Source organism: Tasmannia lanceolata, unplaced genomic scaffold (assembly GCF_043159265.1).
Source record: "Tasmannia lanceolata isolate RefF3 unplaced genomic scaffold, GAP_Taslan_0.1 ptg000036l, whole genome shotgun sequence".
NCBI lineage: Eukaryota > Viridiplantae > Streptophyta > Magnoliopsida > Canellales > Winteraceae > Tasmannia > Tasmannia lanceolata.
The window spans coordinates 4,338,488-4,364,414 of NW_027518713.1; the positions used below are offsets into that span (position 1 = coordinate 4,338,488).

At 39.4% G+C, this 25,927-nt stretch overlaps 1 protein-coding gene and 1 pseudogene across 1 annotated transcript; both read left to right on the top strand.

The window, feature by feature from the left end:
• LOC143859699 (uncharacterized) overlaps positions 1–16,334 on the top strand; it is a 32,723-nt pseudogene extending 16,389 nt beyond the window's left edge.
• Positions 16,335–16,567: 233 nt separating this feature from the next.
• On the top strand, positions 16,568–17,137 carry LOC143859700 (uncharacterized). Its single transcript, XM_077370350.1, has one exon. It carries the CDS (start codon positions 16,568–16,570, stop codon positions 17,135–17,137), a length of 570 nt encoding a protein of 189 aa, XP_077226465.1.
• The last annotated feature ends 8,790 nt before the right edge of the window (positions 17,138–25,927 follow it).

Consider the following 25,927-nt stretch of genomic DNA (forward strand, 5'->3'; position numbering starts at 1 on the left):
GATATTCTTAAATTTTTTAACCAGAAATTCCAAATATGTATTATAAGGAATCAATTTATCCTCTCGAGTTTTCCATTTCCCATTGATCTGACAAATAATGAGCATTGAGTCCCCAAACACATCTATGTCCTGAATTTGAAGAGCTAAAGCTGCCTCAAGCCCTGCAATACAAGCTTCATACTCTGCCATGTTGTTTGTGCACTCAAACTGCAGTTTAATGGATATAGGGATATACTCTTTCTTTGGAGATATCAAAACAGCACCCACTCCTTGACCTCGGTTATTGACCGCTCCATCAAAATACATCGACCATCTGGTACTCGGAGTTTCTTCTTCAATATCCATGATCTCTTCATCAGGAAACTCAGCCTTCAGAAAGCATTCTCCTCAACAGGAGCATCAGCCAATTGCTCTGCTATAACCCGTCCTTTGATGGACTTCTGAGTGACATAAGTGATGTCAAACTCAGACAATAACAATAACCACCTTGCAGTTCTTCCTGTAAGGGCAGGTTTTTCAAACAAGTACTTTAACGGATCCATCCGTGATAATAAAAATACCTTGTTCGATAACAGATAGTGCCTAAGCCTTTGGGTAGCCCAAACTAATGCTAGACAAGTCTTTTCCAAAATAGTGTACTTTAACTCATATTCTAGCATCTTCTTACTGATATAATAGATAGGCTTTTCTCGCTTAGACTCTGGATCTTTCTGAGCAAGCATACAACCCATCGCAGTACTTGTAATCGACAAATACATCAACAAGGGTTGGCCATGAATGACGGGTGATAAGACAGGAGGCAAAGATAAACATTGCTTAACTTTTTCAAACGCTTCCTGGCATTCATCATTCCACTTCTTCGAGGAGCTCTTCTTTAAAAGCTTGAAAATTGGTTCACATTTCATAGTTAAATGAGATATGAACCTTCTCAAGTATTGAACTTTCCCAAGGAAACCTCTGATCTGCCTTTCTATTCTTGGCGGTTCCATTTCCTGGATTGCCTTGATCTTTTGAGGATCCACCTCAATTCCTCTTTCACTGACCATAAATCCAAGGAGTTTCCCTGATGTAACTCCAAATACACATTTGTTAGGATTCAAACGAAGCTGATATTTCTTGATTCTCTCAAAGAATTTTCTCAAGGCAACTGTATGCTCCGGTCTAGTCTTTGCTTTAACAATCATATCATCTACATAGACTTCGACTTCTTTGTGAATCATATCATGAAGAAGAGTAGTTGCAGCCCTCTGATAAGTCGCACCAGCATTCTTTAAACCAAATGGCATTACTCTGTAGCAGTAAGTACCCCACTGAGTGATAAACGTTGTTTTCATCATGTCTTCGGGTGCCATCTTAATCTGATTATACCCGGAGAATCCATCCATAAAGGATAAGAGTGCATGTCCAGCCGTATTATCCACCAGGAGATCAATGTTTGGCAATGGAAAATCGTCCTTTGGACTTGCTTTGTTCAGGTCTCGAAAATCAACACACATTCGAACCTTCCCATCCTTCTTGGGCACTGGTACTACATTAGCGAGCCATTCAGGGTATTCAACCACTTGGATGAATTTCACCTCTAGAAGCTTCTTGACTTCTTCATAAACTTTTAACTCCCATTCAGTTTTGAGTTTTCGGAGTTTTTGCTTCTTTGGATTAATGCCAGGGATTAAGGGTAATTTGTGCTGAACAATCTCCTCACTTAATCCCGGCATGTCATCATAAGACCAAGCAAAGACCTCCTTGAACTCTTTAAGTAAAGAGATTAATTCTTTGCGCTCTTCAGGAGATAAAGTTTTTCCAATCCTTATTTCCCGAATTAAGGTTTCATCACCAATATTCACAATTTCAATCTCCTCTTCAAGTGGTTTTGCTCGGCGACTCTCCTCCTGTTGAATCATGTGTTTGATTTCAGGGGAAGTTTCGTCGGCATCCTCATCAGAGGGGGAATCTTGATTATCATTATTATTATCAGATTTTAAAGCAGATTCAGTAGATGAAACAGAAACAGGAATATACATAGAAGAAAACTCCTTTATTTCATTGAAAGTAGAATTGAATACATCCAATGACGAATGGCCCACATCAGGCTTTACAATGGACTCATGAAATGTATTTACAGACTCAAATGATAGGTTGACATCAGTATCAACCGATTCAAACAAATGTAAAGAAGAAACGCCAGGCTCATCAGCAGAAACAGCCTCCAACTCGACTTCACTAGGTGAAATGGACTCATCACCGACTTCAGAAATAGACTTGACTTCTACAGTACCTGCATTAAAAGAATCATTAGAAATGGAAGACCCTGAATTAGACTCAGAGAAAGACACATACTTATAAACAACTGACTCTTTTGAGGGAGAATGACAGGACTGGAAAGTAACCTGAGGTAAAACCTGAGAGGTCCAATTAGTCAAAGGTCTCTCAGCCGGGGTAATAAGATGAGTGGGATTCAGTATGAGAGGGTTCTTGCTGATCACGGCTACAATCTGCGAACTCTCATGGAAAAGGGAGTTTAGTGCATCTGGCCCCACTGCATCTTCCCAGTCTAATTCAGCGGTCTACAAACTTATCGGCTCATCATCCAAATCACAATCAAAGAAAATTTCTAACCCAGGAAGTCTCTGCCCAGTAGACTCGTCTATCCAGGTTTCAGTAAAGCCACAGAAAGGAAAATTTGCTCCTTCCTTACGGAAACGCCCATTCATTCTTAGATCAAATGGTCCCATCGGTAAGTCCATACCTCTGCGGCGACATTCTGCCCATTTCATCATGTAACGCTTCATTTCTTTGACCTCTGCCTTGGTTGGTTCATACCCAAGCCCAAACAAACCATTAAAGGTCTTGAATACTGGGCATTCAGTCATACCCTGATGGTATCTGCCCAGTCCTGCACCCGGGATATAACCTTGCAGACGGATCATTCTGACAACATTGGAATTTGTACTGCTTAAGAAAAAGATTTCTTCATTCATCGCTTCTTTAACGGTTATAGTCGCCACCTCCAAGGAGAAACCAGTCAAACTAATATCTCCCTCTTTTCCCAGGATCAATTCCTGCGAAATCTGACCCACCTCAAAATCCAGGTCTCCTTTAACAGTAATCACCTTATGGTTCAAAATGAATTTTAATTTCTGATGTAAGGTGGATGGGACAGCTCCAACCTTATGTAACCATGGGCGACCGATCAACAACAGAAAGGAGGCCTTAATATCAAGAACTTGGAACTCAATATCGAATTCCTCTCCACCTATTTGCACTTCAGTTATTAAGGTCCCTATCACATCACGCCTAGTCCCATCATAGGCCAAAATACCCTGATCTGAAGGAATGAAGCTCTCAGGTCCAAAACCCAAAGTAGTTGCTGTACTTAATGGGCATACGTTCAGGGCAGACCCATTATCGATAAGGACTTCAGGCACCTTCTTTTTGTTGCAAACAACAGAAATTCGGAGCGGCTTTGTATGGTCCTTCCCTTCTGGGGGCAAATCACTGTCTGTGAACGAAAGAGTCTTCGCTGTTCTGGCCACGGAAACTACGCTGACAAGCTCGTCAGGAGTTATCTCAACAGACACCTGGGCAGAATTCAACTCTTTCAACACCACTTTCCGGTGTTTCGAAGATGACATCAATAGACCCCAAACAGAGATATTTGCTTGGGTTTTCTTCAACTGCTTCAGAAGATTATCATCTTCTTCATTCACCACGAACCGATTCTGCCTCTGGCCATCAGCAGCTCTTGCAATCTCTGCCGGATTGTCAGCGCTCAACTCAGGAGGTTTAAAGACTCGCCCTCCTCTGGTCATGTGACGCATCTCGTCACATTGATCATCCAGCAGCAACAGCTCATCGTCATCCATACTCAAAACGTAAGGAATTCTGACATCTTCTTGCTGGAAATCATCCATTTCCAAAACATATGGAGTTTTCCCTTCTTTCCCCATATCACCATAATGAGAGGTACACGACTGAGACGAAGAGGACTCAGCAATTTCTATGTCACTGAATGACAATATATAGGGCTGCTTCCCTTTCACATCCTGAAGTTCTTCCTCGTCAAACTCCAAAACATATGTGTTATCTGTCATGATAGCACATATAAGGGTAGATGGATCAAGAATGGGCTCATCACGAAAGATGGCATTTGCTGTAGGAGGAGGAGCAGCACGATGATTCGGGAGAGGATTCTGAGTAATATTCGCCCTTTAACTGAGAGCTCATCTTTATCAATCAGATTTTGAATTGCATGCTTCAAGGCGAGGCAATTTTCAGTTAGATGACCAGAATTCCTGTGATATTCACAATGCTGATCCAGTCTCCAGTATGGTGGTAATGGATTCGGCACAGGTTTCAGATCCGGAAGTTTTATCTTTTTGTCTCTTACCAGCTTTTTCAATATCATTGGTAAAGGGTAAGGGAGGGGATCGAATTGTCTGAAAACATTTTTTCTTACTGGTCTAGCCACCTCAGCGACAGCCTTGACCTCTGGTCTGAAAGCCGGCTTGAAATAGTTCATTGTATGAACTTCTTTAGGAGGGGCCATAGGCCTCTTGCCTTCCCGCACATCAGACAGTGCCTTTGCTCTAAGCCCCTTGGCTATAGCATCCTCCGTCTGGGTGCCAGTTTTAATCAAATGATCAAAACTGGGATAATGCTGGGGTGCAATGAAATGGAAGTATTGTGGAGACAGACTTTTGATCACCAATTTGATCTGATCTTCTTCTGGCATCCTCTGACTCAACTGAGCAGACTTGCGCCTCCAGCGCCTGATAAACAACGTGAAAGTTTCCTGAGGACCTTGCTTTAGCTGCTTCAGGTCTCTCTTTGTTATCTCGATCCCCTCCTCCATCGAAAATTGTTCAACAAACAAGTTCGATATATCATCCAAAGATCTTGTTTCTTCCGGCTTTAACCTCATAAACCACTTCTTAGCTATTCCTATGAAAGACATGGGAAATAGCTGAGCCATTTGTTCACGGCTCAACCCGTGCTGCTGAGAGAGGGTTATGAACCATCTGACATGGTTTCTGGGGCATCCAGTGCCATCGTACCTATCATAATCCGGCGCTTTGAACTTCGGCGGCAAAGTAACAGTAGGAGTCTCAAAGTACTCGGAAATGTCGAATCTTTTCGGCCCTTGAAACTTCATGTTTTCAATGTCCTTGGCCATCTTCTGACACATATTGAATAACTCACTCTCCCTATTTGTCTGCGGAGCACAATACTCTTCAGCATATTGGCCCTCGTCGAGGTCAATCTCCTCAGCAAGCACATGAGGTCTATTGGGAGCAGGAAATGCAGAAGGAGTAGGCTGGATGACAGGCGCTCTAGAAGTAGAGGTCTTGTCAGTATTCTGAGATTTCAGCACGGCCATTTCTTCTTTCAATCCCGAGATATCTCGAGACATGTTTCTCAACATTTCTTGAATGACCATCATGGGATCAGTTATATCAGCCATTTGGTCAGACTCAGATGAGTTAGATAACTCAAAGGTAGGGGATAAAGATTCTCTGGATGATATAGGTGAGTCAAAATGACGGACAAGTCTAGAAACAGAGGAAGATCTAGACCAGGTAGGTTTGGACTGGTTTTCTTTTGATGGAGCGATGGTTGCTCTCTTTTAGAATCCTGAATGGAAATTAACATATTAGATTAAATGAGTGATGAGTGAAATAAGACATTTTGAGCAAATAAAGATAAGAGAAAACAAACACACTTTTATTGATAAAATTTGAACTGCGATTACAACAGTTGAACTGGTAAAAGAAAGGATAGCATGGCCAAAACAGTGAAATTCTGAACAATAGGATGCTCAGGACAAGATAGATGAAGATTCTCAATCGTCTTTTTCTTCCAACCTAGCCCTCTTAGGTTTACGATTTTCGATGTTCTCCAATAACCACTGATAATACCCCTCGGATACTCCACAATAAGTCTTGCCTCGCAAGCCCCACGATAATCGCATTACTTTATGATCCCAATCTCTACAGATTTCCTCGGCAATATGACAATTGAATTGTACAAGAGGACGATCAGGTGCTGGGATATAAAACTCAGTTCGAAAATCCCCATGCGAACATTCAGTTTGAAATCCTCCGAACTGACGGAAGATACGGTCTGGGATATAGAATGAGGTTTTCTCCAGACCAAGAAATTGAACAATTCTACTAGCTCGGGTCTGGGTCACGAACTGATGATAAACAGGGAACCACCAAGCAATTTGATCAGCTTGGCGGGAAGCTAACCACTCAATCCATTCAGCCTTAGAATAGGAAAAAAATTTCTGTTCCCATTGGTCAAACTTGGACAAGGTAAAGTCCTTGTTTTGCAAAGGTACATAAATTTGGAGTTTTAAACAGAGCCAAATGTACAGAAGGACTGGGGATCCAGCAAAAGTGGTACGGACTCCATTGACAATGTCATCCAATCCATTTAGGGTTTCTGCAAGCATGGTGGGGATCGGATTACTCCCTTTGGAAATTTGATGTACAAAGTCTAAAAGTTTAGGGGAAGCATAATGGATATCTTGGGAAAGTAACCATTTGGCATAAACACACAAAACCAGGGCATGACTACGGCTGGTTTGGAATTCCTTGGTTAGCTTACCAGGCTGAGCAAAAAATTTGACCAATTGCTTAATGGACACACCTTTCTCCCCTAAGATGGATTTAACTGGAACAACCTGAGAGGAGATAAGCTGCTCAAAGACATGATTATAACCTAACTTGGTATCAATTTTGACCAAGGGGCCAGAGCGATCACGGTCCATCAGATAACACCACTCGTCAAAAATGGGGCAGACCTCTTGCATGCCGAATCGAAACACATGGACATCCGGCTGCCAAAAAGTGGCGGCTGCCTTAAGGAGGTTCCAGTCAATCTTATGGGTAGCAAGACGGTAGAAATGGGAAAAGTCATGACCAGAGAAGCTAAGGCGACCACCTCTACGATCAGAAATCCACTCTTTCAACACTTCATTAGACATGATAAATCACCTGATAATCAAGGAAGGTAAATAAAATGAGAATGAGGTCGACTCTAAATATTGAGATACAAAAGGAAAGGTATTGACAAAAAATCACATGCTCAAAGGATACAGGTAGGATACAAACAGGATCAAACTTTTCCATCAATGATCTCGATAGGATCCAAGGGTAAAATATGGATCAAACGGATAGTCACTGGATGATAGATCATGGTCATAAGAATGACAAAGTAAGGTCAATGACCAGATCTAAAATCTGCGTGATGGATGGATATATTTGATCAACTTAGATAAGAAGCTCTTACTAAGAAGTAGGTCCTGGTCTAAGAATCAAGAAATACCAAGATTGAATTTATCATCAACGAAACAAGATGGAGGCCATGGCCATAATAGTGTCAAAATAGAATCCACTGACCAGGTCCAAATCCGAAAGATGAACTGATACTAATGATAAACTTAGACAAGGAAACCTCACAAGAAGAGTAGGCTCGAGTCTAATAGGATCGACTTTACCATGAAAGAATCAAAAGATAGACCATAGTCATAAGGGCGACAAAGAAAGAACCACATGGCTAGGTCTAAATCTGAAAAAAATGATTGATATGATTGATTGGATTAAATAAGGAACCTCACTAAATAAGTAGGCCCTAATCTAATAATCAATAAATATAAATATATATACATGCATACACCCTAACCAGGGGCACCATCACTAGTCTAATTTAGCAGAGTCAAGAAAATCTTGACCCTTGACAGACTGATGAGTGTACTACAACTGCGTCTGTAGCCACATGAAGTGAGCTACCCTAATCTATAGATAGGATAAGGCCCCTAACTCTAGGCTCTACAAGTGTAAGTAACACATGTTCGTCCTTATATGCAAACAAGAGGACAATGCAATATATAGAAGAGGTACCGATGCGAGGTCCACCTGGCCGGGTGCATAGTTAGTTGTACACTGTGACATAGAGTCCAGTGTACGAACTATGTCCGTTTTACACACGAAGTGTCCAGGTGCTGAGTATACTACTGGTGCGGTGGCACTAGAAGGCGGGTATAGCCCTCACGGCTCCTACTCATAGTATCTCGAATAGGTCATCTGATAGTATATCCAAAGCAAACCATAGCAGAAAATAACCACAAAACAGATAATATATGCATGGATGAAAGTGGTGTGTGAACCCTTGTTTTATTTACGCATTTAATTGGCACCCCTGGATTCTAATCGATTAAATTCCCATTTATAATGATTTTAGCCCAAAATTCTTCAAAGTTAGTAATAAATGGCATTTTAACAGAGTTAGGCAATGTTCCAAAAGGTCCCCAGCAGAGTCGCCAGCCTGTGGACCCCGATCCGAGGACGGTGAGGGAACAGGTCCCTAACACCCTCTGGATCTCCACAAAGTGAAGGAGAGCTCTGCCAAGGAACTCTCGAAACAGGTGCCACCCTCGCAGCATAGCATGAGTGGCGATACAAAACGAATGAGATACATCCTGATCAGGAGCCAGGGCTCGAAACCAAGATGTACCTAAAAATAACTCAGAGTCGCCATCCATGGACACGCCATGGAACCAAAACAAATGCTCTGTTTGCAATGGATAACCAGAGATACAGAAGGTCCGTGCCTGATGATGAATGGAGAAGGTCCGAAGAGCGCCTCCAATTCGCCCGAGTGCGAACACTTGGTCTCTTATGCCATTTATTATTAACCTCGAAGAGTTTTGGGCAAAAATCATGTGAAATGGGAACAATCCTCAGGAGTCGTCTACCTAAGCATGCATTTCCTGAGGACAAAGATAATAAACACCCATAAAATAAAATGAAAGATGTGTTGCCTAAGCATAGCTAGGTTATGAGTGACATGCCTAAAGGGGGTCTAAGTTCTGGTGGACGAACACATGCATGCTACAGCTAAAGGTATAGGTCTGCACAAGAAAGTAAGAAAACACAACAAAATATACAATATAACACAACACAACAAATCCTAAGACTCTAAACGATTTAGCCCGAGTCTTCGGATGGTCTGATGTTCATCCAAAGAAGCCTACGTATCCCCGCCTCCACGAGAATCAAGGCAACGTAGTTCTTCGCGCCTATTCTAAGGTAGGATGCCTAAGACACCTAGACCTCTATCTTAGACTCGATCTAAAAGACCGGACTAGTTATTAAAGCTTCTTGAACGATTATTTAAATTCCAGTGAATTGTAGATTTTAGGACTCCCTATATGCCCTAACTAAATGCTAGTTAGCCCTAAGCTAATGCAGGTGGTTCCTACAACCTATGTGTAACTAGGCTGTGCATCCTAAGGAAAACAATCGGATCACTAACACATCCTAGACCTAGTCATCAGTCGGCGATGTGAATCGCCAACTGACCGGACGGAGGCGCTCCTAGCTAGGACAAACTCCTAACTCTAATACAAACACACAACAAGCACACAACAAATCAAAGACAAACCCTAACTCTAAAACCCTCCATCTAAGACAAGGTCCTAACTCTAGAGGAAGATCTTGTTGAAAACAAGGTTTTGAAGAAAAATGGGTAAAACATTTATTTACAAAGTTTGGCTGGACTTGGGATATGGATCCCAAGCTGCACTACGTACCTCGTGGAAGAGGATCAAGCCAACGTAGTTCGAATATCGAACTCTCCTAATATGCTATAAAACTAAACACTCCAAATGATTTAAAGGTTTTAATGTTTTTTTTTAAATGTTTTTGATATTTTTAGAGTTTTTTCAAATATTTTTGAGTTTCAAATTACTAATGTTTTTGGATTTTAAAGCTTTTCCAATGCTCTGAACCTTTAAATGTTTTCAATCTTAAAGGGAATACGCAAGAACAACCACAAACTAGAGCAAAGCCCTAAAGCAAAAGGGGAAACCCCGAATAAGCAACTAGCGTCTCAAAGAGACGAACCACAACAAGAAAGATAGCGTCCCAAGAAGAGAGAAAACGATCCAAGATCCCAAGCAAGCAAAGCTCTAATAAGACTGAGTTAGCCTCTAATCAAAGCGAAGTAATCAACAACTTTAAAGGAGAAACTCCGAACTAACACTAAAGGGGGGGAATAAATGAGTCAGAGACTCTCTAATAACACTACCGAGTCAAAGACTCACTCTAAAAGAGGAGGCCACTCTAATATGAGGCTAGGTAAGCCTCCTAAAGGGGAAACTCTTTACATGAGACAAGGCTTGTCTCCGAAACACAAATGACGTAAAAAGGAATAAGAGACCCTGTGCATATTTGGCAAAGGTAAAATACCCAGCCGGGCCGGACAGCTGCCTAGCCCTAGGGTGCAACAAATGTGCAACCCAATACCCATAAGGGTAGGGGTATGCTGCCAAGCCGAGTAGGGTGTTCTCCCAAAACCAAACGACGCACAAAGAGGAGGTTTAGCAAGAGAATGAGACTGGGCAAGTCTCCTATATACAAAGGAGGGGTATGCTACTCGGACTGAGCAAGTCCCCTAAGGATAGGCTTGGGCTAGCGCCTTCATCGCCCTGGCGATGAGGGGGGATCCTAATATCTAAAGAAATTTAACAGAAATCTATAAGACTGTGTTAGTCTATCAAAGAGAGAAAAAAAAGGCTACCAGGTAATCTCAAATTTCCATTCAATTATTATAAAAACAAATCAAGTATTAGCAAAGTATGATTTACAACTAAAGAGTGCCCAATCTGTAAGAATAGCAATCATAAAATGATAAACAACATTAATTAGTCCAAACCAGCCGCTGGATAGCCTAATAAAGTAAAAACAATATCAAACACTTCAATGCCAACCACAAACCCCAATAAGGGGACTCCAATGGAATCAGATGATGCCAAAGTAATCATCTGATATCATATACACATGATAATATTTCTATATCCCGCCTTGAAATCAAACAGTACTCATATCGATAACATCGAATAGAGTAGTCATATGATTTCCTTCTTCAATTAAATAATTCATTTAAATAAAAGAGAAACGAATATAATAAACTTCTAGATCTTAAAGCAACAAATTAAACCTTGATTTAAAGTTAAATTCTCAAGATAATTTTTCTATTGAAGCAACTTCTCATGGATTCCATAATTTATGCCAATAGATTTACATATATTCATATGAGATTAACGAGAGATACGAAGACATCTCTATGTATAATTACAACATGCTCAATCTAAAGATCCAATTTAAACAACATCAAGCACACCTAAACAAACATAAACATACTTACCATGCTGCTGCCCTGTTACATGAGAGAATAGCCATATACTAGAGTGATGAATTAGGGGATAACTTGACTGACTGAGGGGGGATTATAACAGGGACTAACTATGGGTGAAAACTGGGCTCAATAAAAGCTGATTTGTGGGTAAACACTGTGTTGAAAACTGGGGAAATCAACAGGGCTAAATCTATGCTAAACATAGGGGCTGCAACAAGGATGAATATATGTGCGAAACTGGGCAGCCACATGGACTGAACTGGGGACAGAATTTGCCCTGAAACAGGGGTAGCAATGAGGTGAAAAACTGTGCTCAAGCAAAAAGGGCTCAAGTAGGGGAAAACTGTGCTTAAACAGAGGACAGATTTATAGATGAAATCTGTACAGAAAATTGACCAAACATGAGCCAAAACAAGGCAGATTTATGCATGAACTGCGCTGAACAAAGACAGATTTTTGAGCTGAAATGTTAGTAGCAGGTCTAAAACATGGGACAGATTTGGGGCTAAAAGCTGGGCTCAAACAGGGGCAGCATCTACGCTAAAACAGGGCAGGATTGGATGCAAACCTGGGGTAGCAACATGGACAGCATCTATGCATTTTTAGACATACAAATTCTAGTTGTAATGCAAAATAAAAATAAAAATTGTTACATATCTCTACAAATTACAGCTAATAAGACACCCTACAAGAGTATCAACTACAACTACACAATTCCAACCAAATGCCAAAATCAAGGAAATCCGGCTCATACAATCTCTGCACATTCAGACATCACTCCCATTTATACTGGCATAATAAAATGACATAAAGCAAACTTAAAATATTTGGGTTAGTACTACAACAACATTACCCCATGTGCAATTCCTCTAGTTTTTATAAATGTGAAACAAATAACTGCTCTAAAGACTATTACAATCCCCAAGAAATCAGAGAATTCAATGAAAGAAAGAAAGAAATAAAGTAAAGCCATGCAGTTAAATAGGTTTGTTTGAATTAACATTACAAATTAACCAAGAGATAATCTTACTACAGCCATCTCAAATTTATCATATATTTCCCATATGATTATCAAGAATTCATCACAGTTTTATTAGGGAAGGAACAAAACAGCATATCATTTCTCATATATCAACTAAGAGGAAAATAGTTTACTACAAACGTCACACTAAAGCTAAAGTCCCTTAATATGTATGAAATGAGCCCTATGCATATTAAAGTGTAGATGTTCTGGAACTATTCCATGTATACTAACCAAAAATAAGCCAGATAAAATGACTCCCAAACAAATTATACAGGCTTGAGGACATTTAAAATGATCATACTAATGTTTCTTCACATGTATCCACAGAAAATAGAACAAATAAACTTCATATAGATCCAAATATGAATCAAATTAAAAATCTTTTCTTATAAACTAACACCTTCAATGAGCTCTTTCTATACCATACTAATTTAAGGTTCTACGTGCAATTTAGGGATTGAAGGATCAGCTCATGCAAGTATTAAAACATGTCAATGCAGATAATTTAGAAAAATTGGAATAGAAATATAAGTGTATTTCTTCATCCCATACACATACAGATAGGCATCCAAAAAAATTCAGTTTCTATGACATCAAAACATGACAATTCAAGGATTTACAATCGAAATGCAATTATTAAGACTTTGCTAGAATTCTCTACCAAATGTAAAGACAGGCTCTCATTTGTCATATTTTTGTTTTTACTTGCTCGTAAATTTTGCCTTAGAGGAGGACAATTTGAGTTTCAAAAGACAAAGAAGAATTCATTCTAATGAATACCGAATGGTAAAAGAATTCCAGCAAAAAGGATGGAAATGAGATTTGTTAGGTAACTTCATGAAAAACCATTTCATGGCGTATTTTATCCTTTAGTGTTGTACAAATTGGCAAAATTTAAATAACCCTTGTGAAATATGTAGACCAAAAGAAAAGACAAGTTAAACTAGTGTAACTAATTAAACCTGAATAAAAGCTTCTATTAAGCTAAAGTAAATAAATGAACAAGTAGTATTCTTTATAAACTAACACAATGTAAAATACAAATTTTGAATATACTTGATCAAAAGCAGCCAATAGCTCATGTCTACTAGGGCATCATGAATAATTTTAAGACAAAATTCTCTCATAACTCTGTAATGATAAAGCAAATGATTTGGATCACACCCACAATATAAAACTTTTGCATTTTGGTTTAAACCTTAAAGAACAACATCATTTAAAATCTTCATTATGAAAGGGAAATCACAGATCCTATCATAAACAAATTCCTTAGGTTGTCTAAATGACATAAACATGTCCTTGTACAACAATGTCTTGATAATTCTACACAAATCATCATATATATAAAAAAAAAAAAATCAAAGGAGAAAAATAAAATAAAAATCAAACGAAGGGAGAGTGAGGATATCAACATTAGAAACAGCAGAAATCATGAAAAGCTCAAGGAAATTAATGAAAAGAGAAATAGAAATAAAATATGAAATTTTAGGAAATAACAAGGAATCTAGAATTTAAGCAATGAAAGGAACAAAATGAAGAAACTAGAAAGAGGAATAAAATGACTTACCTTGTCTTCGTATTCAGCCTAGCACGACAAGTTGCAAGAATTACTTGTGATCTTCAGATCTAGAACGGTGTAGATGATGATAAGGTTTGAAGTATGGCTACCGGATTTAGGTGAGATTCTCAGGAGAAGACGACTATCTTTCTCTTTACTTTTCTAGATATTTCTTTCTTCTTTTTAGTTTTTCTCAAATTCTTCTTCTCTAAACCCTCTCAAATCTCTCTCCCTCTGCTTTTAGAAAATGAGATTCTCTCGGATTGGTCAAATTGACCAGAAAAATCAGATCTATTAGATTTTGAGCTACAAGAATGAAACTAGGGTTTAGATCTAAGGCATCAAGATATAAATCTCATAAAATGAGTTAGGGTTTCAAAAGCTAGAAGAGAGTATTGATGAAAATAGACTAGGTGAAGAAAAGGAAGAGAAGAAACAGACAAAAACAATTGCAAACTTAAGATTGATCTGAGATGATCGGAGCACGGCAATATCATCGGAGAAGATGATCAGAAATGTGAAACACAAACTTTCTTCCTCTCTCTCTCTGCGAATTTTTCAGATCTGGAAATTAAATCTTTTCCGATCTCTTACTCTTTCTTCAGATCTCAGATCTCTCTTGGAGTTTAAAGGAACGACCGGAGCTAAGGCCGGAGAAGGTGAGCTTGTCCAAGCTTTTGACCAGATTCCGGCATAACTCGCCAGAGAAGATGGAATTTCACCGGAGTCCGGGCCGGAGATGAAGGATTGATCGGAGGAGAAGAGGAATGACCGGATCTGCAAGAAATCAAAACCAGCAAGCTGCCGGAGAAGAGGATCGGAGAAAAGGTGGATCTCAGACAGATCCGATCGGATTCTTGCCGGATTTTGACCGGGGCAAGATCGGAGAAGAAGAAGGAGGTGGCGATCCGAACGTGATCGGAATGGTGGAGGTTATGACCGGATCTGCGGGAGATTCGATCGGAAAATCTGAGCGAAAATGGAAAACCCAAATTTCTTCTTTCTCTTCTTCTCTTTTCTTCTCTCTGCGATTTCTCTCTTCTCAGATTTTTATTTTTTTTTTCTTAACAGTAACCTCAAATTTTTATATATATAAAAAAAAAATTTTGATATTGGCACTCCAATTATGGATAAAGCGCGCGGTTCGCTAAGCGCACTCCCGCCGCTTTGTCCTATTGGCAGAAGGCAAATTCGAAATTTTGCACCTCAAAGGCGCACCCCCTCTGCAGATAATCCACCCCCCCTTACAGCTTTAAACTACGACATTGATTCAATCCGTTTGCTGATCAAACGAGCTCGGATTCCAACGAAATTTTGTAAGGACCTAGACGAAACTCTAACCTAGCTTAGGGCGAAGTTTGGGACCCTAAATCATTCATTTGAAGGGGTTTCAATCAAACATGGGAGGTTTAAGGTACGGTCAAAATGGGGTGTCTACAGATGGAGCCAGTGCTACAGCTGCCAAACCATTCGCTGCCATTTGAAGTTCAGACTGATGCCTCAGACTATGCTATTGGTGGTGTGCTTATGCAAGAAGGGCACCCGATTGCTTATGAGAGCCGCAAACTCAATGACACTGAACGAAAGTACACCGTGCAAGAAAAGGAGATGACCGCAATAGTACACTGCTTGCGAGTTTGGAGACATTACCTTCTTGGCTCCAGGTTTGTTGTCAAGACCGATAATGTAGCCACAAGCTATTTCCAAACCCAGAGGAAGTTGTCACCAAAACAAGCTTGATGGCAAGATTTCCTTGCAGAATTTGACATGGTTCTAGAATACAAGCCGGGCCGATCGAACCATGTAGCCGATGCACTTAGTCGAAAGGCTGAGTTGGCCACCTTGAAATTGGATGAACATGCCTCCATGTGTCAAATAAAGAGCAACCTACAAGACCGTATTCGTGAAGGGCTTGAGAAAGATCCATTTGCCCAAACTATCATGCAGCTTGTGAAGGCGGGGAAATCACGGCGTTTTTGGGCCCAAAACGGCCTCCTACTGACCAAGCGGAGTCGAATATACATTCCGCGATCAGGTGACTTAAGGAAGGAACTTTTGAGAGAATGCCATGATACTCTGTGGGCAGGGCACCCTGGGATTCATCGCACTCTCGCCTTGGTCGAACGTAATTACTACTGGCCCCGAATGAGCGATGATGTGGAAGAGTATGTTCGGACGTGCCTCACTTGCCAGCAAGATAAGGTGGAAAGGGACAAGCCCTTGGGACTCTTAGACCCGTTGCCAGTGCCAAAAGGACCTTGGGAGAGTATCTCCCTAGACTTTATTGTGAGCTTACCCAAAGTTGGGGAGTTTGGCTCTATCATAGTGGTCGTGGACAGGTTTTCAAAGTATGCAACCTTCATACCAGCGCCATTATATTGCAGTGCAGAGGAGGCAGCTAGACTATTCTTCCGCCATGTTGTGAAGTATTGGGGCGTTCCTCAGAATATTGTCAGTGACAGGGACCCAAGATTCACAGGCCGCCTGTGGACCGAATTGTTTAAGTTGTTGGGCACAAAGTTAAACTTCTCCTCCAGCCTACACCCCTAAGCCGACGGACAGACAGAAAGGGTCAATGCCCTACTTGAAGAATACTTGAGACACTTTGTCAGCGCCAACCAACAAAATTGGGTTCACCTACTCGATGTAGCGCAGTTTTGCTACAACTTACAAAAGAGCTCTGCATCTAATCAAAGCCCCTTCGAGCTAGCGACTGGCCGGCAACCTTCCACCCCCCATTCCATCGCTGCTGGTTATATCGGCAATAGCCCCCTGCTTATCATATGACAAAAGAGTGGCACACAAATGTAAACATCGCCAGAGCGTATTTGGAGAAAGCTTCAAAGAGGATGAAGAAGTGGGCGGATCAGGATAGAAGACCAGATGACTTCAAAGTTGGTGACTTGGTGTTAGTCAAATTGAACTCTAGCCAGCTCAAGTTTACCCGCAAAGTACATAAAGGCTTGGTTCGAAAATATGAAGGACCCCTTCCCATCCTTGAGCGTGTTGGTAACGTCTCCTTCCGGGTCCAACTCCCTTCATGGCTCAGAATCCATCCTGTCTTTCATGCCAGTTGTTTGAAGCCCTATCGAGCCGATAAGGAAGACAACACCATAAACACATCAGTTCGAGAGGAACCGCACGCAACTTCCTTCACACCTGAAGTTGAGGGTATCATGGCTGAACGCACCAAGCCGCGAGGAATTTCTCGAAGACCAACACTAGAATACCTCATCAAGTGGAAAGGCCTACCAGACTCAGAAGCTAGCTGGGAACCAAGGGAAAAGCTCCACCTCACTGAAGATGAAATACGTACCTACACGGACGCAATGTCGACGAGGGCGTCGACATGATTGGGTGGGGGAGTGTCACGTGGCCATTTCGTCCAGCGCTGTTCGCATGGCCTATGGCCCGTGACTTGGTCTATCAATGTAATATGTAAGACTCATGCCTATGTACATGTTGTAGTGAGGACGTGGTTGGTATTGAAATCCAAAACGTGCTTGTCTCGTTGCGTCTTCAAAAGTCGTTGTTTATAGCACCTTTGGTCGCCACTGGTGGTTAAGGGGGTTGGTAGCTAAAGCTCTTTACCCTGAGATCTTGGTTGGCCATCGAGTGGTGCATTGCTAGTGCATATCCTAGCAGGGATTCCATTCTAGTCAACGGGTGATCGGGGACCCTTAGGAGTTGTAGACCTTTTGGCATGATCCTATTGTAACTTGTTTTGGAATCATCAATAAAGCTTACCATTTGCCTACTTGCGTGCCCTATTGCTTTGTGTATGTTTGGAAACTTAGCACTCCATTTGTGTTTGTTTTGTAGATTTGATTCTCATAACCTTGCTAGGCTTACTTGCTTGTTGTGAGGCAACGCAAGTGCCGCATGGACCTCAATCCCAAACCAAAGGTCCGTGACACTTGGCTTAGAGAAGCAACCTGAAATTCCAATAGAGATACATGAGGAAATTGAGCGAGAACCAATGTAAACACCCCCATTTTGCTACGCTTTAAAAGGCGAAAGGTTTGGTTGGTCAGTTAAGTCCCCAAGTCAGTCTTCCGCATTAGATTAAGTATTCTTGCATTTTAGGGTGAATTTCACCTCATTTTAGGCGTTTTAAATTTGATTCGCAATCCTAAAGGTCTCTAGGGGGTTCAATTAATCTCCGGAATATGAGAATTCAAGTTTCCAATCAAGTGAGAAAACCTGCTATTTTTGGAATTTCTCAGGGTTTCCTTTATTTTTGTACCTAAGGGTATTTTGGTCATTTCCAGTGTGTCTGAGTTGATCCCCAGAGTGTGTCTAAGAAATCATGAGTCATTTCATGTATTTTAGGAAACCTACTATTTTTGGAGTTTCTCAGGGTTTTCCCTAATTTCATTTATTTTTGCACTTCAGGGGTATTTGGTTCATTTCCAGTGTGTCTCATTTGATCTCCGAAATATGTCTGAGAAATCATGAGTAATTTCATAAATTTTGGGAAACTTGCTAAATTTAGAATTTCTCAGGGGTTTTACTTTTCTTGAGATGTTTGTGTGTCAAGGGCATTTTGGGTATTTTCAGGGGGTACCAAGTGATCATGTTTGAGATCATCCACGAAAAGAAGTGAACTTCAAAACTTGCTATTTTTTGAAGATTTTCCTTGAAGACTTTACATTTTTAACTTTCCCTTTGAAGGCGATCCGGTTTGAGGGCATTTTGGTCATTTTTGGTATGTGTTGATCAAATAGGGGTATCTTAGTCCAAAAATAATTTTTCCAAAGAGAGGGTTGTTCGGCCATGTGCATGGGACCCACCTTGGATGTCATATGGGCTAGGCCCAATAATAAAAAATTCGAATTTGATTGAAAAGATGGTTGATTCTATTTAAAAAGTCCATAAAATATACCCTAAAAAGCCCATCAACCTAAAGAGCCCATGAACCAAAAAGCCCATGGACTAAAAGCCCATGTGAGAACCACATTTGTGGTTCTGCCACATGGGTTGGGCATCCAAACATGTGGTCCACACATGTTGGGAGTCCAAAATTTGGAGGAGATTTGATTGAATTTGGTTGCTAAAAATAAAATAAATGGCTAATATGGTCAGTTTAGTAAAATGGCCATACCCTTTTACATACTTGTCTAAAAATTTTGCAGTTGTACTTGTTGGAAAAATCTCGAAAAGATCTACAACTTTCTAGTTTACGACGTTTCCTAATTCTGTCCCTAAATAGGTAAAAAATGAGGTCAAACGTTGGGCAGTCCTTTTTGGACGGGAATCTTTCATAAAAGTGTGTGTTTACCATATGGGAGAGCTTCTAGAAGGATCTTGAAAAAATCTCTCTTGAGCATAATGGCATGTCTTAATCTCCAAGAAAGCCAATGCTTTAAAAAGAGGGAAACCAATATATTAAGTAACTCATGTAAGAGCTAGAGAAGGAGGAGAAATAGTAAGTGTTCAAATTAGGGAATACACAAGATATGAAGTTTCTACTCTTTGCTTTGCCCTAAGCTTTTTTATAAAACAAAGCAAATCAACCTTTGGCTTACTCTTGGAAAAAATGCCCAACCCTTGCTGGCTCTGCAAAAAAAAATTCCGTCTCCCTCTCTTTGTGTGCTTTGGTTTATCTTTCATATTTGTTCTTCATTAAAGTACCATTGGATTTCTTCACCTCTTCTTCAACATATGAAGAATTATATTATATTGGGCGATCTTTGGATTTTCTTTTGCGTATACAAGGTGTGACAAAGTGTATATCTTGGATTTACACACCTTAGAGACAAGGAAAACGATCAACGGTTAGTATTCATCTTCCATGTAATCTAGGAACTAGAAAAGCATGCGTAGGTTAGATTTTGAGTTTTCTTTGAATATATGATGCATATGGATGTGTTTTTGCATGAAATTTTGATATGATATGGTATGAACCAAATTAGTTTATAATCTAAATTTTTGCTTTAAAATTAGTTTTATTTAATTAAAAATTAATTTTCTTAAGATTTGGGCTAAAATCAAGTTTTTAAAGCAAGTAGTCTAAACCTTTAAGTTTTTTCGAAGTTTTTCAAAGCAAGTTTTTCAAACCTTTAAGTTTTTCAAAGCAAGTAGTCTACACCATTCATATTAAAAAACTATTGGAAAACAAAATTTCCAGCCTTGTTTGATTTATTTTGATGTTGGTTTCATTCTTCGAAGATAGCCGAGAAAATGGATCTTTTTCGAAGAATAAATCCAAATATATATATCAAAATAAGTTAAAAGCGGATGAAAATTTGTGTCCAGTAGTTTTTCCAGATTATTAGATCATGTAAGAAATTTCTTGAATTTTTGGATTTTTTAATGCTATTTTTAATTATTTTAACATCTGATTTAATCATAATAAATATCAAACGAATTCGAAAAGCTACGAAACTTTCCAAATTATTATATTATATATTTAAAGGTTTTTGTGGTACAAAATTTGAAAAATCAGTTTCCTTCATTATTTTGTACTCAAAGCATCGTTTTGCGCGCGACAATGGTTTTTCATGTTAAAACTGAGATTTTTCCAAAATTTTTGTTTCAAACCAGTCACTTACGTTACTTGAATGATTTAAAATTTTTTTTATTAATTTTCATAAAGTTTTGATATGTATTTCGAATTTTTATGATGATTTGGCTTAAAATTTCAAGGAAACCGCTGATTTTTCAATGAAAATTGAGTTTTCGAACATCTACTGATTTTCAAGTGCTGAAATTTGGAGATAAAATAATATGGTTCATATTTGATCTATTTTTCATGATTTTAGGATAGCAGTAGATATTTGTTTAGGATTTTGCTTCCAAATCAGCCAGATTTTGTTAGGTTTAAAATAGGTAGCAAATTGCAGTAAAAATTGTTGAAATTTTTACAGTAACTTTCTACTGATGTGATTGTGTTGCTATAAAATTTTGAGTCGAATTGGAGCATTTTTGCTATATATAGCTTTCTAACACCATCAACTTGGCCTGATTTTGTTAAATTCATTAAAAATCTATTTTAGTTCTAAAAATCGTGAAGAATTCTAGAATATCATAACTTTTCAGAATGCATGTAATCCTTAAGTCAATTGAACAAAAACCTTAAAAATTATTAATTTCCTTTATAACTTGCTATTCTAGGTCATTTTAGATGTAAGGATTGTATTCATAATCGTTTACTCATTGTGATCAACCGTGGACATTTTAGCATCTAAATGATAATATATTGTTGGCTCTGAGGTCATTGTCCACGGAAATCCTGAGAAAATACCAAGCAACAATATATCATAACTTATGTGTCAAATCGTGTAAGGGTAGAAAGCACGATTCCCTTCCATGAATCCAACCCAAGGATGGTAATAATCAACCCTTAGAGCCTTAGATTTTTCCTGAATTTTAGGTGTTATGAACCCTTAAAAGACAAAAAATCATTAACTTAATAATTTGGGTTAGTCTAACCCATGTTCAAGACATTTCTGGAACTATTGGATCACGGTCCCACATCATAGGAGCCCTTAGAGCCCCTTTAAGAACACTTATGTCACGTTCTAGGTCTTAGGGTGTCCTAGAGTTACGAGTTCAGCCTCATCACGGATGGTTGCTATTATTAGCAACTGAGTCATAGATTAGGTTCACTAATTAATTATTTTTCCTTATAGGACAAGCCTAGTTAACCTAGGATGTAGGGCCCACCTGCATTAGTCTAGAGAGCATTTTGCATTTAGATAGGACCATATATCATCTTAGATGAAGTCCTAGGATAATAAATCATAATTAACTTGAATTAAATAATCTGTCTAAAACTGTTAAAACAGTCTGTCTAGTCTAGATCGGTGTCCTAGATGAATTAGGCATGTAGCTTAGTTTAAGCCATCGAACTACGTCGACTCTGATCCTAGTGAGGCTTGGGTACGTAGGCAACTTGGATGTTTGGAAGGCATTCCAAGCACGAGTCGACCCTACACACACTTCAGTAGGGTTTTAGGATTTTATTTTATTTATTTCTTAATCATTTTCAAACCTTAAATTAAATTGATTAAATCACTTAGGATTTTTCCCAAATTAGATTTTAGGAGAACTCTCACATAAATTGAACCAAACCGAATTTGGATAATCGAAAGATACATCTAGGAATCACATTGAAATTAGATTATTTAGGATGCATGTCCCTTAGTTCGCACATCAATAGAGTTTAAATGAGTTTTAAAAAGAAATTTAAATGAGTTAATCTTTGGAATTGAAAACCGGATTATCGGGCAAGAATGGTGCATATGGTGGCAATCCACCATACCTTCCATTCTTGTAATCAGGTAACGAATCTAGACTTCTGGGATCGCAGATCCTTGCAGTGTCACTTATAGATTATAGGTCTCTTACCTAGGTGGTGACTCTAGTCATTCTCTTTTGCGTGAAATTCATATTTCTTTTGTGATCACAAGTTCACGGAAAAGATTATTTATATTAATAATAAAAAGCACACGTCATTCGCGTGGGTACGAGAGACCAAGAGGGAGGTGGGTCGTGCCCCCTCGCGGGATCGGGTCCCACAACCAACTAAACCTACTCCAACACTCCGACATAATATTAGGGAGATAAGAAGACCCTATAGATATCTCTATCTGGGTGAGGAAAATAATCCTGGTTTAGAAAAAAATGATCCTCTTAACTATAAGGATGCGATGTTAGACATCGATGCGAGCAAATGGATGGATGTTGTGCAATCCAAAATGGACTCTATGTATGTCAACAAGGTCTGGACTCTAGTTGATCTATTAGAGGGTATTAAGCTCATTGGATGTAAATGGATCTTTAAGATGAAGAAAGGCCCTTATCGTAAGTACGGATAGTAAAATAATGGAAAATTTGGATTCAATTGTCAACTACTCCTATCGGGAGACCTACAAAGCATGGCTTGTGGCAAAGGGTTATACTCAAAAGCTTAGAATTGACTACGAGAAAACTTTTTTGCCTGTAGCTATGTTAAAGTCCATCAGGATTTTATTGGTCGTCGCTGCACACTACGAATACGAGATCTGATAGATGGATGTCAAAACTGCCTTCTTAAGTGGAAACATTGAAAAAGACATGTATATGGTTCAACTAGAAGATTTTGAGGCTGCTGGAGTGAGTGGTAAGAAAGTGTGCAAGTTGCAGAGCTCCATTTATGGATTGAAGCAAGCTTCTCGCAGTTGAAATATTCATTTTGATCAAGCGGTCAAAGAGTTTGGCTTCTCTCAAAACATTGATGAAGCTTGTGTTTACAAGAAGGTTAGTGGGAGGACTATAACATTTTTGGTTTTATACGTGGATAACATTCTACTCATTGGGAATGATGTAGGACTGTTATCTAACACAAAGTTATGGCTTTCCAGTATATTTGTAATGAAGGACTTAGGTGAAGCTTCTTTTATGGACCGGAAAAATAGGAAGCTTGGGCTATCACAAGAAGCTTACATTGATAAGATATTAGCAAAGTCTACAATGGCGGATTCCAAGAAGGAAATGATTCCTATGCTTCGGCAGTGGGAAACTACATCTGAGGAGAAGCAAATGTTGAACAATGCTCCCTATGCTTCGGCAGTGGGAAGTCTTATGTATGGCATGTTATGTACGAAGCCCAATATCTGTCATTCTATAAGTATGGTTAGCAGATATCAGTCAGACCCTGGTCCTGAACATTGGACAGCAGTTAAACATATTTTTAAGTATCTAATGAGAACTAAGCATTATTGTTTGGTTTATGGAGCAGGCGAGTTAGTCATTTCTGGTTTTATTGAAGCAGACTTCCAGTATGGCGTTGATGACATGAAGTCGTCATCGGGCTTTGTGTTTACTTTGGCTAGTGGAGCAGTGTCTTGGAGGAGTTGTAAGCAGGAAACTACAGCAGATTCTACCACTGAGGCAGATTACATCGCTGCTAGTGATGCGGCTAAAGAGGCGGTATGGCTACAGAAATTTATCGATGACCTTGGGGTCATTCCCTTTGTTGAGAGACCTATTACTCTGTATTGTGATAACAGCGGTGCGATTGCTCAAGCAAAGGAACCATGGTCTCATCAAAAGTCCAAGCACATCCTTCGAAAGTATCATGTGATACAGAAGATTATTGACAGAGGAGATGTTGCCATAGCAAATGTAGCTTCAGAGGATAATGTGGTGGATCCTTTCACTAAGTCCCTTAGTCTGAAGGTGTTTGACAAGCATGTTGAGAGAATGGGTCTCAGATATATGCATGACTGGCTTTGAGGGCAATTAGGAGATTGATAGAAATAGTGCCCTATAAATCAGTGTATTTTTCGTTATTCATTAATAAAGCTTATTGTCATGACATTTATTGGGTATTTTATTCTTCAATATGTGACATGTGTTTGATATTGCACATATTGGTCCTTTTGTAGCAAAATAGGAAATCATGCTGGGATTCACAGATCCTAGGGAGCAAGGAGATATGGGTATCCGGTTCTTTGCAAGCATTAAAGGTTCCTAGTTGGCGTTAAGATTGGACATCTCTTCCTGTACACAACAAGCACCAATCTCACGTACATGCACGTGTCATGGGGTGATTTATCTTGAGCACTCGGGTAGTGGACCCTAAGTGAGAAGAGTGGGTGCAACGATGGGATCGAGTACTGAACAGGATCACATTTTAGACTAGCCTGTGGACAAGAAAATTTAAAGGCTATTCTACCAAACAAAACTCTTTACATGTCCTTTGACCTGAGGGATCATATTGGTTTGTGGAGGCGTCCATCTTTCTTGATCTATCCGACAATGGTGCCATTAGGTATCATTAATGGGTAGTATTAGAGCATTGGACAAACCTTCGAGATCAATAGGGATACTCGACAAGGTATTTCCTACGCAGTCAGCTGGGAGATTTGGTCAGATCAGTAGGCCTATTAAAATACCTAGCCAAGTGGTTTTGATAAAAGGTTTATCAAAAGGTTTTTTCAAAATAATTGTTTAAAATGGTTTTGCAAATGTATTTGCGGGCCTAAACTGTTTGACTAAAAGGTTTACCATGAGTGGCCCAGGAGGTAAACGAAGTCCACCCTCCGTAGGACCACTCAGTAGATGAAGATTCGAGAAGGAATTTGTACATGTCAAATGTGGTTAGGGGAAGGAAGATTCAACGGTTATCTTCAGGGTTACGTCTCGATGGAGGCCACTGACTCGATTGCGGTTGAACTATGGAGCAAGATCACAGTGGGGGCCACCATTGGGCTCTACAGGATCTACCGTTGGATCCCTGCAATGATCCCACTCATAACTCGAATGACAATTATGTATCTATTAGATATGGTCCCACATTTATTTGATTGCACAAACAAACTTGTTTCATCGCATTCATGAAAGGGAACAAATATCATAGTGTATGTACACTATGAGACACATTGGAATACAAAATTGGTTTAAGTGTTAACCAAAGGAGTATTATAGGTAATATATATTGATTGGATGGAGCTTTCTTCCCATTGGATGGGAATTATTTATTTAAGTACAAGAATTAAATAAGTATTTGAATTTAAACCTATTAGACAAAATTACATGTTGTGGGCAAGTGGGAGATTGTTTGAGTTAGTGCCCTAAACAATGAAATTTCGACCAACCCTATGGGACGGCTTTTTTCATGGGCCCACTCTCTTAAAAAAACATGCATAGGGGGGTGTCCCATTTTAATTCAGAATATTTGAATTACAAGAGTTTTATTTGAAAAAGATTGTTGGAGACTTTGTAGGAGACTTTATAGGAATTTTATATACACAAGCTTGTGTTGGGCAGCACGCACGCCCAACTTGGGCATGCAAAACGTCCAACAAGAGTTGGGATCTTGCTTTTTCAAATTAGAATTGTTGCACACAATTTTGGATAACAACAACTTTGAGATATTGTAGGATTTCAAAAGTTGGAAAAAACTTTTTTATATATAGGAAAGAGGGTGGACGTTTTGGGTGTGTGCGAGTAATTGTTGTGTGCAAAAATTCTCTCTCTCTCTCTCTCTCTCCTCTTGAAATAACGTCCAACCTATCTCTTTTCTCTCTCTTTTTGGAACTTGGAAATTCTACTACTGCAAGGATGGTTCTAATGGTTGTCATTTTGGCGACTGGGCTAAAGGGCTTTTGGAATTGAAAACAGTTGAATTCCTGGAAGGGAGAGGCCGATTGAAC

What these genes read in the sequence shown, in the direction of transcription:
- LOC143859700 (XM_077370350.1), top strand. Translation starts at nt 16,568, where the DNA reads ATGACAAAAGAGTGGCACACAAATGTAAACATCGCCAGAGCGTATTTG.